General features: G+C 33.3%; 1 protein-coding gene across 2 annotated transcripts; it reads left to right on the top strand.

Moving 5' to 3' along the window:
- The first annotated feature begins 415 nt into the window (after window positions 1–415).
- Window positions 416–13,634, top strand: LOC110093214 (zinc finger transcription factor YY1). 2 transcript variants are annotated; one of them, XM_020818030.2, is made up of 6 exons: window positions 416–758; window positions 847–905; window positions 2,809–3,008; window positions 5,586–5,675; window positions 12,501–12,644; window positions 12,781–13,634. In XM_020818030.2, exons 1-6 carry the CDS (start codon window positions 685–687, stop codon window positions 13,291–13,293), a joined length of 1,080 nt encoding a protein of 359 aa, XP_020673689.1. In that variant the 5' UTR covers window positions 416–684; the 3' UTR covers window positions 13,294–13,634. The 2 variants fall into 2 exon arrangements, with proteins under 2 accessions (XP_020673689.1, XP_020673690.1); XM_020818031.2 differs by lacking the exon at window positions 12,501–12,644.
- The last annotated feature ends 232 nt before the right edge of the window (window positions 13,635–13,866 follow it).

The following is a 13,866-nucleotide window of genomic DNA, read 5'->3' as shown; positions in this document are numbered from 1 at the left end:
AGCTGTTCGGCAAACAGGCGAATGGAGAGCCTCAGACGTACCAACCGAACTCCATTTTTGCCTGCATTCAGTCGCTGATGAACAGTGCGACGCCAATATTGGTGTCGCACTGTTCACTTTCGCCATTTCTTTCTCCCTCCGAACTACGTCTAAGAAAAGTGCGAAAGAAACGACGATGATTTTGGGGCAAAAAGATGCTCCAATGGAGATGAATCACGACACGTTTTGATTTTACTGCATTCTGGAGTGAAAAATGAGAGTTTCGGTTGGAGATGCACTAAACAATGCAGTTGTGATGACATGAAACGAATTATTGAGACAGGTATAATTCGGGTTAGTTTGGGTCGGGCTCACGTGTCTGACTCGGTAAACTCTCCCGTAAAAGCCACAACACAGCATAAACCTGTCCGTAACCGAAAGCAATGGACATAGCAAGAAGCCAAGGCCATGGGATTGGGCAATGGCGAGTGGAAGGAAAGATCGATTCATGGCGATTTTTCCTTCTCTTAATGGATCCGGATCTCGTGGGCTCTTACTTGTGCTCGACGGTTTCCTCTTTTTTCTCACCCTCGTTCCGCATGACAACCCCATCGCCTTCCGGCGCACCTTTTTCGAAACCCTAGCCACAATTCCACACGTTCGAAGGCGGAAAGAGAAGGGAGAGAGGTTGTCACCGTGGCAGCGATGGAGTCTTACGAGGATCGATCCAGGTTGGATCCTAAGACGAGGAGTCCCACCGTTCGGTGGGTCAAGGAGTGGTGCGTGCTCTTCCTGGCCATCTCGTCTATCTATTCGTTCTATATTTCGTTGGAGTTTCGGGGTTAAACTGTTTACTTTGGTGTTTAGGGTTCCGCAGGATGTGGTTGCTACCGGCGGGAAGTGCTACTTACTCAAATGGGTTACAGGTGTGCCGAGAAGTTTCTGTTATTTCCCTGTGAATGAAAAAAATAAGTTTTTGTAGATTTTATGTTATGCTTCTGAGAAGCAATTCAAGTTTTTTTTTTTTTTTTTGGGCAACATTCTCATGTTTATCCTCATGATCTCTTGTATGTTATAAGTTTAGTTTGCTGTTATCATTCTCACTTTTTTTTTTAATGGGGTTAATGATGGAATAGAAAGTTGTCCGGAGACTGAAGATTACCTTGATTCTTCTCCTATCAGCTATCTTTTAGAAACACTATGGCTGACACTTTGTTGTGGGCTGTCTTTGTTGTAGCGAGCGGAAATTAAGTTACTTCTGATGGTGAAAGCTCCAAAATTTTCTTAAATGGTACTGCTACTTTGTTTTGTTTGATATTGAAGTCACTTCTTGTATGATCCCGTTCATTAGCAGTATTTTGTCGGGAGTGCTATTTGGTTTGAGATGAATTTAGGGTTTGGTAGGTTTTAGTTTGTTAGCTTAGCCAAAAACACCTCTTTTTATTCCTTGGCTGGAATTCTGAATTCTACTTGGCTGGCCTGCCATATTAGGACTATTCTATGATTGAGTTATTAGGATTAATGTAATTTTTTTTTTCAGTTGGTTATACAATTTATTTGTGTTGAATAGTGAGTATAAAAAATGTTGATTTATCCACTGATATTAATAAACCTCAGGGTTATTGTCTTTACTTGTGTTAGTATAAGTGATCTTTCTAAAGGAAGGCACCATTCTATAAGGAATAACATCATAAATAAAATCTTGATGGCTTATTTTCATAACTTAAAATGTGGAATGCTACTACACATTTGAATCAAAATGCAACATCTGTTGACAACGAATAGGAATTAACTGCAATGAAGAAACAATAGCCTTGCTAGAAAGAGGCATGTGTTGCCTACTTTCTATGAGGCAGGAATCAACTCTTTTTAAAGGTGCATCTAAGAAAGGTAGTCAATCTAGAAAGAGGCATGCATGATTACTATCTATGAGGCAGGCAACAACTATTTTTAAGGTGATGAGAGTAAGCCTAGATATTAAAATATATTTTTGTTTCCTTAGAAAAGGGCTTAGGCATAAAATTTTTAAATAGTTTCATTCATAAGCTATAAATGTAAGAATTGTTCCCTAAATATTAATTAAAAACCATGCCAAATTACTAATTAATAAACAACGAATCTGTCATAATACTTATTCTAAAAATAAAGCAAATGATACCATAATTCATCAAGGATATCAGAGTAGGTCAAATATGTCAAATAGCAAGAAATTGATATTATATAGTAAATGGAAAATTATTTTTAACTATGCTTCATGCAACAAATAAAGAAGTTAGTAATTATAACATGGGAAAAAGGGTGAAGATAGGATATATGAGAAGATAAAATAGAATAAGGAAGTTTGATGCCCGCCCTTTATGATGAAAGTAGAAAAAAGGAAGATGAAATTTGCTAAAGTTGAAGAAATGAGGAAAATGATTAAAGAGAATTGAGTACAAAGTTTTTATAATGTAATACCATTGTACTTGGAACGCACATCTTATGGCGAAAGGAAACATGATTATAACATAAGCAATGATTATAACAAATTTGTAATAAAGCTACTCAAAAGTGAGCTTGATGCTCAAGCAATGTTGCTACATTTGCTGTCTAAAATGAATTCTGCTGTATGTCCTGAGGCATGCTAGTGCACCAGCACCTAAGTTAATAAGTAGGACATGTCACACCTCTCTTTATTCCAATCATGCCCGTCCTTTTTACATTTTGGCTTTTTATTACTTTATTACTTTATTTTGGCTAATGCTTATTTCTACTGTAAAGTCTCTACTTAATGATTGTTTTAATCTTGAGATTTGTAGGCCTGATAAATTTAAATGTATATTAATGCAGAGGACAAGTGGAACGCTTTAAGGGAGAAGACCAAGGAGCTTGAGCTACAAGAGCGAAAGCCTAAGCCAGCTACTGAGATGTTTTTCCTCTGCACATATGATGGCTGTGGAAAAACTTTCACCGATGCTGGGGCTTTAAGGAAACATACTCATATCCATGGGGAGAGACAATATGTTTGCCCTGTTGAAGGGTGTGGAAAGGTAATGATGTTTCAAGGTGTCTTGGGGGTTGTGAATTAGAACTTTGCAAACTAAGGCGATAGTCAGAATGTCTAGGGACCGATTAAGTCTAAAATTCTTGAAATCCTGGCATGACTAACTCATGAATTTGTTGCTTTTCTTTGAATTGGTTTTGGCTTGGTAGAATATTTTTGGAGGGATTTGAGGGAAAAGTTGTCAAGGATAAGTAGGTTGGCATTGAAGTCTGGTTTTGCACCATGTTTGGGCATTGTTAGTTATAGGTTTGGTTCAGGTGGCACTCAGTCCATAAAAATCCAATTGGTGCTGCCCAGTATTATCTGGTTTTGTTTGCTTGCAGCCTAAACCAAGCTATCCTACAGCTTTTATTCTAAACCTAGTTAACTAAGTCTTGCTTGCTATTTCTGCTGTCCAAATCAGTCGAGTGACTAGCCAAGCACATGCATGAAAACTTGTCTTTTACCATAATGCCAACAAAAAAGAATTTCATTATTTTGAAAATCAAATAACTAGACAATTGGGAAAGCTTGATTTTAGTTCTCTTAATTTTTATCAGGACACTTTTTGAAACAATTTATAATGCATAGGCAAAGTGGTGTAGCATATATGCTCAATTTACTTTTTTAGAAGGAACTAGTAAAAATGTTCAGTCCCTAAGAATACATTATCAATAATATTAAAAAATAAAGTTAATTTAATTTAATTATTATATTATTGTGTCTCTGTGAATCACTATAATTTATAATGGCTTAATATATAAAGATATTTGAACCATTTGAGAATATTGGAAGATTATAACTTTTTGTTGCAAAATAATTGGAAAATAAAAAGGAATGCAAGCAAAATGTGATAGAAATTAGGAAAAAAAGAATGACTATATAAAAATTAAACAAGGTAAAAAATGATAATTGAAGGAGTTTTTATGCTCAAATAGCTTGGCTTATCATTCCAAAGTGATCACATGAGTATATATATAGGTTGCATGAAGATTTGTAGACACAATATAGTTTTAAATAAGGGGTTATGACAAAATTATCCAAGGGTCATTATTCAAAATTGGGTTTAAGTTTTAGTATTCCTATGACTGTGTACTTCATGCATTCATGATTTATTTGTAATAGATTTATAGAAATAATTTTATTCTTTGAATTTTAACTCTTCGAATTCTATGAACCCTTAGAATTCAAATATAAGAATTTAATGTTGGTAGAAGACAATGAATGATTTGGATTATTTTTTAAAATTAAAAGGTTAGGATCATATGTTCTATTAGTATCACATAACACTTTTTACAAAATAGTATTGACATGTGTAAAAAGTATTCATTTTGTAATTATAGTATCTTATACTACATATTTGTTTAAAATTGACTATATACTTAAAGTATACATTAGTTGTCACAGTTTGTGACCAATTACTTCAACTTGAACACAATATTTTGAAAAGCATTTGGGGCTTTCCTTTGGGAGGGGCAAAGTAAGTTTCCATGGTTACCAAGGGAGGCATTTAACTTGTTGGGCGTATGCCTTGTTGGCCGAGACATCACCTTGTGCTTGACTTTAGCACTCTATTGGCAACTCGATAGTCTTATGATATAAATTATATTAATTTATCTAATTAATTTTTTTTGACATATTATAAATAGCTTTATGATATATTTAAATAAGATATGAATAAAAAGATTATTTGCATTTTAATCTTGTAAGAGTTAAGCTTATTAAATTAATTCCTCTTTTTTAAATCTGCAGAAAGATCAAAGCACTAATTTTGATTCTTTTTCATCTAATTGTGTCGCATGGTTCATGATTGTCTTTGGCTTTCCACTCACGACTCCATTACAGCTCTTCATCTCCATTGTCAACTTGTTGTTCATTTTCACCTTACTCTAAGCTTGATCAGCCTTCATCTCTCTCATTCTATATTTATCATCGAAGCCTTAAGCTTGACATACATTGGTTGCCTTCATGATATAATAGATCATGGGTGGTGCTCTTTATCATTGAAGAGAATGAGGCATCAATGATGCTACATTTTTCCAACTCTATTGTAGGGGGCCTCTTTGCAACTGTTGGTAATTTAATCATATGGTTATTGACTTTGAATTGTGGGATTTGTTTTTGTTTTCTCTTATATTTGAGTTTTTAATCATAATTTTTTATTTATGAAATATTTAAACATAAAATTCATGGACCTTTTGTCTTGTGCATTGGGCTTATGATAGTTTCCTGATAGGAAAAACACCTCAAACTTGCACCTATGCCTTTTAAAACATGGTTTGAACAATTTGGACACAGCTGGACCTTATGATGAAGTTGGTTTTGTTGAACTTATGTTTGAATAAGGCCAAAGTTTCTACTACAGCAGTTGAAATAAAATGTTGCTTCGTAAATCAAGAGAAGAAAACTGGCAAAAAAATTTGATTAAGTTCGATTAGGCATCATGTTTTGTGATTTCATTTCTTAGGTAGACCGATGATTTTTCTTTGGACAATATGAGGTGTAGACTGCGTGGCTTTTCTGATTGACAAACATTCAGTTTTTATTTTTCTTTTGAATGGAATTCTGTTTTTCTTTGTCGTAGAAATTCTTGGACAGCTCCAAGTTGAAGAGGCATAACCTTATCCATACTGGAGAGAAGAGTCATTATTGTCCATATGAAGGTTGTGGTAAGGTGATTGTTTTTTCCACTCTTAGCTATAAAAATAAGATTTATGTGTCTGCATTGAATTTCCTTTCCATCCTGATTTTGTGGATTGGCTAGGGAAGATTTAGTAAATTGTTTATATGTATTTCAATATTTTATTATAAACACCAGTGCTATATAAATTTCCTTTTGTAACTCGTTGTTGTATTGTTGGTACGGTTGCCAATATGGTGACAGGAATGGTTAAGCTAGAGTTGGGCTAAAAAGTTGTATGCCCTCGAAAAGATAACTAATGATTAAGGAAAGGTTTCATTAAGATGGAATTGTGTTGTGTTAGTGGCTTAGAATTTTATGTGTTTTAGGCGGCCATAGAGAGGGAACGGCAATATAAGTGGATAGATTTCAATGTTTGTATTAAGGAACCTAGAAATACTTGAGGGAGTCTAGAAGCATAAGGATGTAGGGAAAGGATTTTGTCAGTTTGGCTTGGAGTAAAACATCATTTCACTAATGCGCATTATAACAACATATTTTATTCAATTTGCCTTTATAACAACATATTTTATTCAATTTGCCTTTATAACAACATATTTTACTCAAGTGTTGAATCAATTTCATGACTTTCACCTTGTCGTGATCAGTACTCCTATACCAACTATTTAGTGTCATCTTTATGAATCATTCTTTTCCATTATTTCTTGTCGAGTTCTACGGGAAGTGTTATACAAATTTTATTTTAATATTTTTCATAAATTTTAGCTACCTTACCTTTGGTTTATTGTGTTTGTAGAGTTATAAAAAATTTGAATCAAACTGAGTACTATGTTGTTCAAGTAAATTTATTTGTTTTGTTATCTATCTCGAGTTGAGCTGAAACATGACCCAAGCTTCAAGATCTTATTTATTAATTTTCTTATCCATTTTTGGCCATAATCAAAGCCTAAATAATTATATGTAGGATGCCAATAATTTAAACAAATAGTCTTATTGCCAATATTTCATGAAATATGAATAATAAAGTTATTTTTTTAATCTATTCATCTAGCTATTTATTTAATATTTCATTATACAATATCAATTAAAAAAACTAGATTTTTTTTATCAATTTAGCATTTCTTTATTATTTTAATCATCAAATTCTAATAAAAAATAAAATTAGATTTTTATTCCATCTATCTGGTTATTTATTCAATATTTTCATTATATTTATACTTCTAGTAATATAATTGATTTTTGAATTGCATAAAGTATATGAAATTTCATATAATAACATATGTATGTTATTAAAAAGCTACTAAATCATCATTAGATGCACCTTTTCTTGAGCTTTTAGCATGTTTCTTCTTACAACAAATGAGCACATTTAAGAAGGTAAATTAATTAGTGGGCTAATGTTCAATTTTGTTCATTTATATGCCAAATTTAAAATTTTGTTCAAGCTTTTTTAATCATTCTACATTAATTCTATATTCTTGGTGATCCTCATGCAAAAATGAAATCAATTAGAGATAAAAAATCCACTGATTTTGACAACTTTTATGTACTAGTCCATGTTCTTACAGTTTTTATTGTGAAATGATCCAATGGTGCTCAACATTATTCCTTATTTAGTAAAGAAAAAGTTCAAAATAAATAAAATTTATTTTTGTATACACAGTCTTCTGTTTCACATTTTACTAATCATTTTTGTTTTCAAGAAAATGCATCACTAGGATTCTTTATCAATAAGATTGGCCAAATTATAACAAGTCTTTATAACATTTAGTTTGTATTTATGTCCACTAGTTTTAATTTTGTTTGCTAATTCTATATCCATTGGGTGTGTTGGGTTGAGACAGAACTCAAAGATATTGTGAACCAAAATTGGGGTATGAAAGGCTTATAGATCATCATACTCGATAGAAAATATGTAGGACAAGGTATTATGATTTATTTGGAATAATTTAAAAGATTATGGATTCTGTCTTTCTTTACTGCCTTTAGTCACTGTTTTGGACCCCATAGAGAAGACAAAAATAGCTGGGAATAATAATAGACCAATGGCTGGTTAGTTAGTGCCGTAGTTGGATGATTTGCTGGTATAGGAGGGGAAATGCCCGATTGGTGGCAAAGGGGAATTTGGTGGTTGAAGGTATAGGGGCCTATGAAACAAAGAAGAAAAGAGAGGAGATGAAATTTAGAAGATTAGAAATCCAATTCCATTCAGTCAAAACTTCACTGCATATTATTAACTTGATATTTATTTATAAAGATCAAAGGAATACCTAGAAATTTATTCAATTAAAGAAAAAATAGAATATGATAACCTTCTCTTTAAAATATAGCTCACTCTCTCTCATATTTTCTCCTTAAATGGTGATCAACTATGTAGAATAAGGGGGAGAATTTTATGAAGTAAATTTAGGTTAGTTTTCTTGGTTTTATCTCTCCTATCTCCTTTCTTCCCTTCATTTGAAAATTCCAAATTGTACTTTTGCAAGAAAATTCCCACTCAATTCATATTTGTAAATTTATTCTCTTAAGATTAATTTTGTAAATATTCTTAAGAGCCTCTTTGATCTTGGCTGCCCATTTTTGGTCATTTGCTCATGCAATTGAAAACTCCTTTTCTTTTATCTTTTGATCTAGTTCTTTCTTCTCTTCCTCCTTGCAAATATGGGCTTCTGAGCATACTTGGGTTAAGTCTCCTTTATCGGATGCATATCAACAAGTAAACTACATGGTACTTGTACTTTGGGAATAAAGCTATTGATTTCATGTTAGGATTCTCTAGCTTGATGGTATCCTTAATCTAATGGTGGAACAAAGAAGCACATCACTTATTTCCTTCATTTATAACTTTATAAGCACGATTTTTTGTTGTCTTCTAAAAATGATAGCATCTTTATTCCTTAAATAAAGTCTATAAAATATTGTATGACATACATTGAGTTGTACTATTTCATAAGCTATCTTTTCAATGAAATCTCTTGAGAAAGAAAGTTTTAAAAGCACATTATCTAGTGACCTAACAAATACTTTTCTTTTGAAATCAACTCAGAGAATAGGGTTTTGGATGATTGGTAGTGACTAGCCTCGAGCTCCCAACCTAAGCGATGAGATCCTTCCCAATGTTTGGATCCAAAATAGCATAGATGAGTGTATATTTTACCTGAAGCTTAAGGTGGAAAATATTCTCCCTAGGGCCAATGTAGGATCTATCATTATTACTTCTATTTAAACTTTTTATTGTGAAGTAGTAGCGAAGGGTTTTTCCCCTTTTCTCCAATTTTGGCCTCTTCTTTGAATACAAATTCAAAAATTTCTTAAGCTTATACCTCGGCTTGCTCATTTGTAGCACACACTTCAATCTTCTTCTTCACAGTTGAAAGATAGGAATATTTTCCAAGGGAATGAATTCTACTTCTTTCTTATTTTGCTATAAATTTTTGTGTTAGTTTCAAGGACATCAACAACTGGAAAGATCATCAATTCTATGCAAAGGATTTTGCAAAGTCTTGCTACATATTTCATGAATACAAAGTGTTCCCTTGACATAATTTCTAAATCATCATCTAAATTTTATTGCTTCTTCTTGAACATTTTGCCATTTATTTTGCTTCAGATTCTATTATCAGAAGCACTTTTCTTCTTTGTGATAGATGCGATAGATTTGAGCTTTTTAACAATTGTTTAAACGCAGATAATGCCAATGTTTTGATTGATCGTAGTTTTTAGATTTGTTGATTCTCTCACACTAAGCATATAAGGACAACTTCAAATGAGTGAATTTGGATTTTCTTCCTATGGTCTAAACCCTAAACCATAAAATATATTTCTAGAATCTCAAACTTAATGTTTATTATCTTTAGTTTCGACAGCTCCATCAAAGTAAACTCCAAGTTTGTCTCTACTTTGAAGGGATGATCATCTCATCTCTCTTTTTTATGGTTTTCCAAGCTTGCTTCCTTGTTGATGGATTCTCCTGTTTAGGCTATTTTCTTCTATTATATGTCTGCTCTTGTTTGGAGATGTAGTGGACCGTATGATGATTGTGCTATCTTAATAAGAGTTTCAAAGGCAACCATCATGGTAGCCATTTATTCATCTATATTGAAAAGATTTTCAATTATATATGCAATAGCCTTTTATAGTCATAAATTTTACTCTCTATATAATCATAATCAAGAGTAACTTGCTTAGTCTTTGATTAATTGTGAAAAACTTTTAACATGGATTTGAATTTTATTCAAGACAAAATATAATCCAAAATTTAGGCATAGGAGGAATATGGAATAGCAGGAAGTATTTAGGTTAAGGAATTAGAAATTTAATGGATAATTTGTAGGATGATGTACTTTACCTTACTTCTCTTCCTTAAGCAATGAATGAATTTATTATGTTCGTTCATAAGATGAGGACAGCAACTGGGAACAAAAATCAAACAATTAGGACTGTGATTTTATCTTCATTTATATGAATTCATGCGCGTAAATATATATATAGGACTGTGATTTTATCTTCATTTATGCATTTTTATATATGAATATACATACACACACATGGCTGGATGAGATACTTGAGGATTTGTGGCTACTAGTTAAGAAGGTGAGGCTATTGGCAGAGGAGAAATTGGCGGTTGAAGGTGTTGAAGATGGTGAAACAAAGAAGAAGAAGAAGAGAGAGAGAGGGGAGGAAATTTAGGAGACTAGAAATGAAATTCTATTCAATTATAATTTTATTTAGATTACAAACTTGATCTCCATTATAGAGATCAAAGAAACATTTATAAGTCTATTTGATCAATGCAACATCAAAAGAAACTAGAAGATAGGAGCTATCTTTTAAAAATTGCTTTTTATGTTCTAGATTTCCTCAAAAGGTGATTAGCAATATAGGATAAGTATAAATTTTTTGTTGAGGAAATTTATATTAGTTTTCTCAATGGTCTTCAAATAATTTTCTCTCCTCACTTTGCCAAACCTTATTATTTGGAAATTCTAAATTAGAATATTTGCAATTAAGTCCTCACCCTATTCATTTTAGCAAAATTGTCCTTCTAAGATTAATTTTATAAAATTCTTGAGAGCCTCTTAAATAAGATTGATTCAATCAAGATGTATGGAGGGAGGGAGGGGAGGGGAGGGGAGGAAAAAAGGTTACTTCATGCGGTTATTGGAATAATGATTCTATGCAGGCCTATGGTTTCTACTTCAGGGATGTGTGAGTTGAGGTTTGTTGCCTCTTTAGGGTGATATATGACTGAAAATAGAATGATCTCATGGTTGCAACATAATTTTTCTTCATTTTTGGTACATCTTTTTTGTTGCTTTAATCAGGTGCTACTATTAGATTAAACCAAATTGTCTTTGCATGTGAATTTGAAATTTTGCATGATAGCCGAGAAGATGGGGCTCTTGTTCAGGAAACTTAGTGAGGGAGGTGGAGATTCAAGTTTATGAAAGTGAAATGTTGCTGAAATTGGCAACGTTGGAAAGTGAAGACCTGTAAATTATGATGAGTTTGGCTTTCTTTTTATAGTTGAGTACTCCACCTTCCGTTCATAATGTAATCCACATATGTGTAATGAAAAAAACATGGACATGGAGGCACTAGCAGGGGAAATCTGGGAGCTTAGAAATGAAATTCTATTCAATTATAATTTTATTTCATATACAAAATTGATCTCTATTATAGAGATCAAAGAAACATTGAGAAAATGATCTCTTAACTCTTTGAGAGGGATTCACTGAACATAATTTTTTTTCATTTTTGTCCCTCCCAAAGAGTTTAGGGATCATTTTAGTCAATTTCTCAAGAAACATTTATAAGTCTATTTGATCAATGTAACATCAAAAGAAACTAGAAGATAGGAGCTATCTCTTAAAAATTGCTTTTTATGTCCTAGATTCCCACGAAAGGTGATTAGCAATGTAGGATCAGGAGAAAATTTTTGTTGGGGGAATTTATATTAGTTTTCTCAATGCTCTCTAAATAATTTTCTCTCCTCTCTTTGCCAACCCTCCTTATTTGGAAATTCTATATTAGATTTTTTGCAATTAAGTCCCCACCTAATTCGTTTTTGCAAATTTGTCCTTCTAAGATTAATTTCATAAATATTCTCGAGATCTTTGTCAATAAGTTTGATTCAATGAAGATGTATGTTGGAAGGGTGGGAGGGACGGGTTACTTCGTGCGGGGGACGGGAAGAATGAGTCCATGCAGGACCTATCGTTCTACTTCAGGGTGTCTGAGTTGAGGTTCATTGCTTCTGTTAGGATGATATATGACTGAAAATGGAGCAATACCATGGTTGCAGCATTTTTTTTTCTTCATTTTAGTACCTCTTTTTCACGCCTTCAATCATGTGCTACTATTAGATTGAGCCAAATTGTCTTTGCATGGAATTTGGAATTTTGCATGGTAGAAGAACACACACCGAGCTCGGAAAGACAGGGCTCTTGTTCAGTAAACTTAATGGGGGAGGTGGAGATACAAGTTTATGCATGTAAAATATGGCTGAAATTAGCAACATTGGAAAAGTTGAGACTTGTAAATTATGAGAAAGTTTGCTCTTTTTTTCATGGTTGAGTACTCCTGCTCCACCTTTCCTTTATAACCATATTTACATGCACACCGTGTGATGAAAAAAACACAAACCTGGAAACGCTAACCTTCACTTGATCTGCATGGTTAGAAGCAAGAAACCACCCATCAGGCTTTGAATTTGTATATTAAAATTTTGAGCTCCATTGAGCAGTTTCACCCCCTCGTATCATTGGACATCATATGTGTATCCCTGTTACTCCACAAATTGAGACAGTTTTTTTCAATTTTTTCTTTTATTTTTGATTTTTTAGGCTGTTAATGCAGGCCTTTTCTTTGGACTTCAACTTGAGGGCACATATGAAAACACATTCAGTAGAAAACTATCATGTTTGTCCTTACCCTGAATGTGGCAAAAGATACACTCATGAATGCAAACTGAACACTCATATAAAGACGCAGCATGAGAAGGTATTGCCTTCTAACCTATAGAATATGACATCAAATGCAGACTTTGCAAGAGCCTATGTAGTTGGTTAGCTTTCTTCTTTCAAACAACATATTCTTTGTCTCATGATAAGGCCCATTTCTAATTGAAATCATTTAGGATGCAATGGTGGACATGAGGCCCCAAGAAAAGCCCAGCAATGCTGCAAAGGCTCCTGTCTTGAATTCTGCCTCATCAGACCGTCCTTATGTCTGCCCATTTGCTGGCTGTGAAAAAGCTTATATTCATGAATATAAGCTGAATCTCCATTTGAGAAAGGAACACCCTGGTCATAATCCCGAGGAAGGTTACAAGACTGCTCCGATGACCGCCGGTGAGCATTGGTATGGTGAACTAAACGACCAAGATGCTTTGCTTAACAATAAGTACTCCAAGAGGGGCAAGGCTAGTCTGTCCAGGAAACTTCCACCAGCTAAAGTTGCAAAACAAAGAGTATCAAGTCCAAATCCAGTTGTTTCTAATGATGCACAGAAACGGAGGCAAAACAAAGAGCTAGATGAGGACAGTGAGGAAACAGAAGAAGATCAAGAAGAAGAAGACGAAGAAGAAGAGAATGGCTGGAGATACCTTGAAGCAAACAGGGATGATGAAGAGACTGAGGATGAAGATTGAAGAATTTGCCATAGATTGATTGGTTGATACCAGTGATGGAGAAGAGATTATAGCAGGAAGTTCTATAGATATTTTTATTCATTCTTAATAGATCTCATGTTTCTTGTGTGTAATGATTTAACTGTCATAGCCTTTTTTTTTTTTTAATTAGAGAGCCTTTCTGCAACTATTGTGCTATCTTTTAAGGGATTTAAGTAACCCTTTTTTTGAAGGATAGCTTCTGAACCGTAGGATGAAGGGCAGAAGCAAATGTTTAGTAATGCCACTAAGTTGTGATAATCTGAATTATGTATTACTAGAACTTTATAACATGTTTCAACAGGCTTCCATTCTTAGAATTAGCTTTCTTCTTTACGGACTGATTCATGATTTGCTGTTCGCAGATGTTAGAACTGGATGAATAGGGTGATTGTCATTTTCCATTTGCTGCACGTTGTTCCGTTTGATTCAAAACAAACTCTAAGCTTATGCAGATTCTAAGGTTTCATTTGGGATAGTTTTCTTCTTGCTTTCTAAAATAATTTTTTAGCACAAATTTTTTTAATTAAAAAAAAATTTAATTAAAAAACTGTT

This window comes from Dendrobium catenatum, unplaced genomic scaffold, assembly GCF_001605985.2.
Source record: "Dendrobium catenatum unplaced genomic scaffold, ASM160598v2 fragScaff_scaffold_1089, whole genome shotgun sequence".
In the NCBI taxonomy this organism is placed as follows: Eukaryota; Viridiplantae; Streptophyta; class Magnoliopsida; order Asparagales; family Orchidaceae; genus Dendrobium; species Dendrobium catenatum.
This window is presented reverse-complemented; position numbering and strand designations above follow the sequence as displayed.

What these genes read in the sequence shown, in the direction of transcription:
- LOC110093214 (XM_020818030.2), top strand. Translation starts at nt 685, where the DNA reads ATGGAGTCTTACGAGGATCGATCCAGGTTGGATCCTAAGACGAGGAGT. An exon ending in CTGTTGAAGGGTGTGGAAAG is followed by an intron (nt 3,009 to 5,585) that starts GTAATGATGTTT and finishes TCTTTGTCGTAG; the next exon opens with AAATTCTTGGACAGCTCCAA. An exon ending in CATATGAAGGTTGTGGTAAG is followed by an intron (nt 5,676 to 12,500) that starts GTGATTGTTTTT and finishes CTGTTAATGCAG; the next exon opens with GCCTTTTCTTTGGACTTCAA.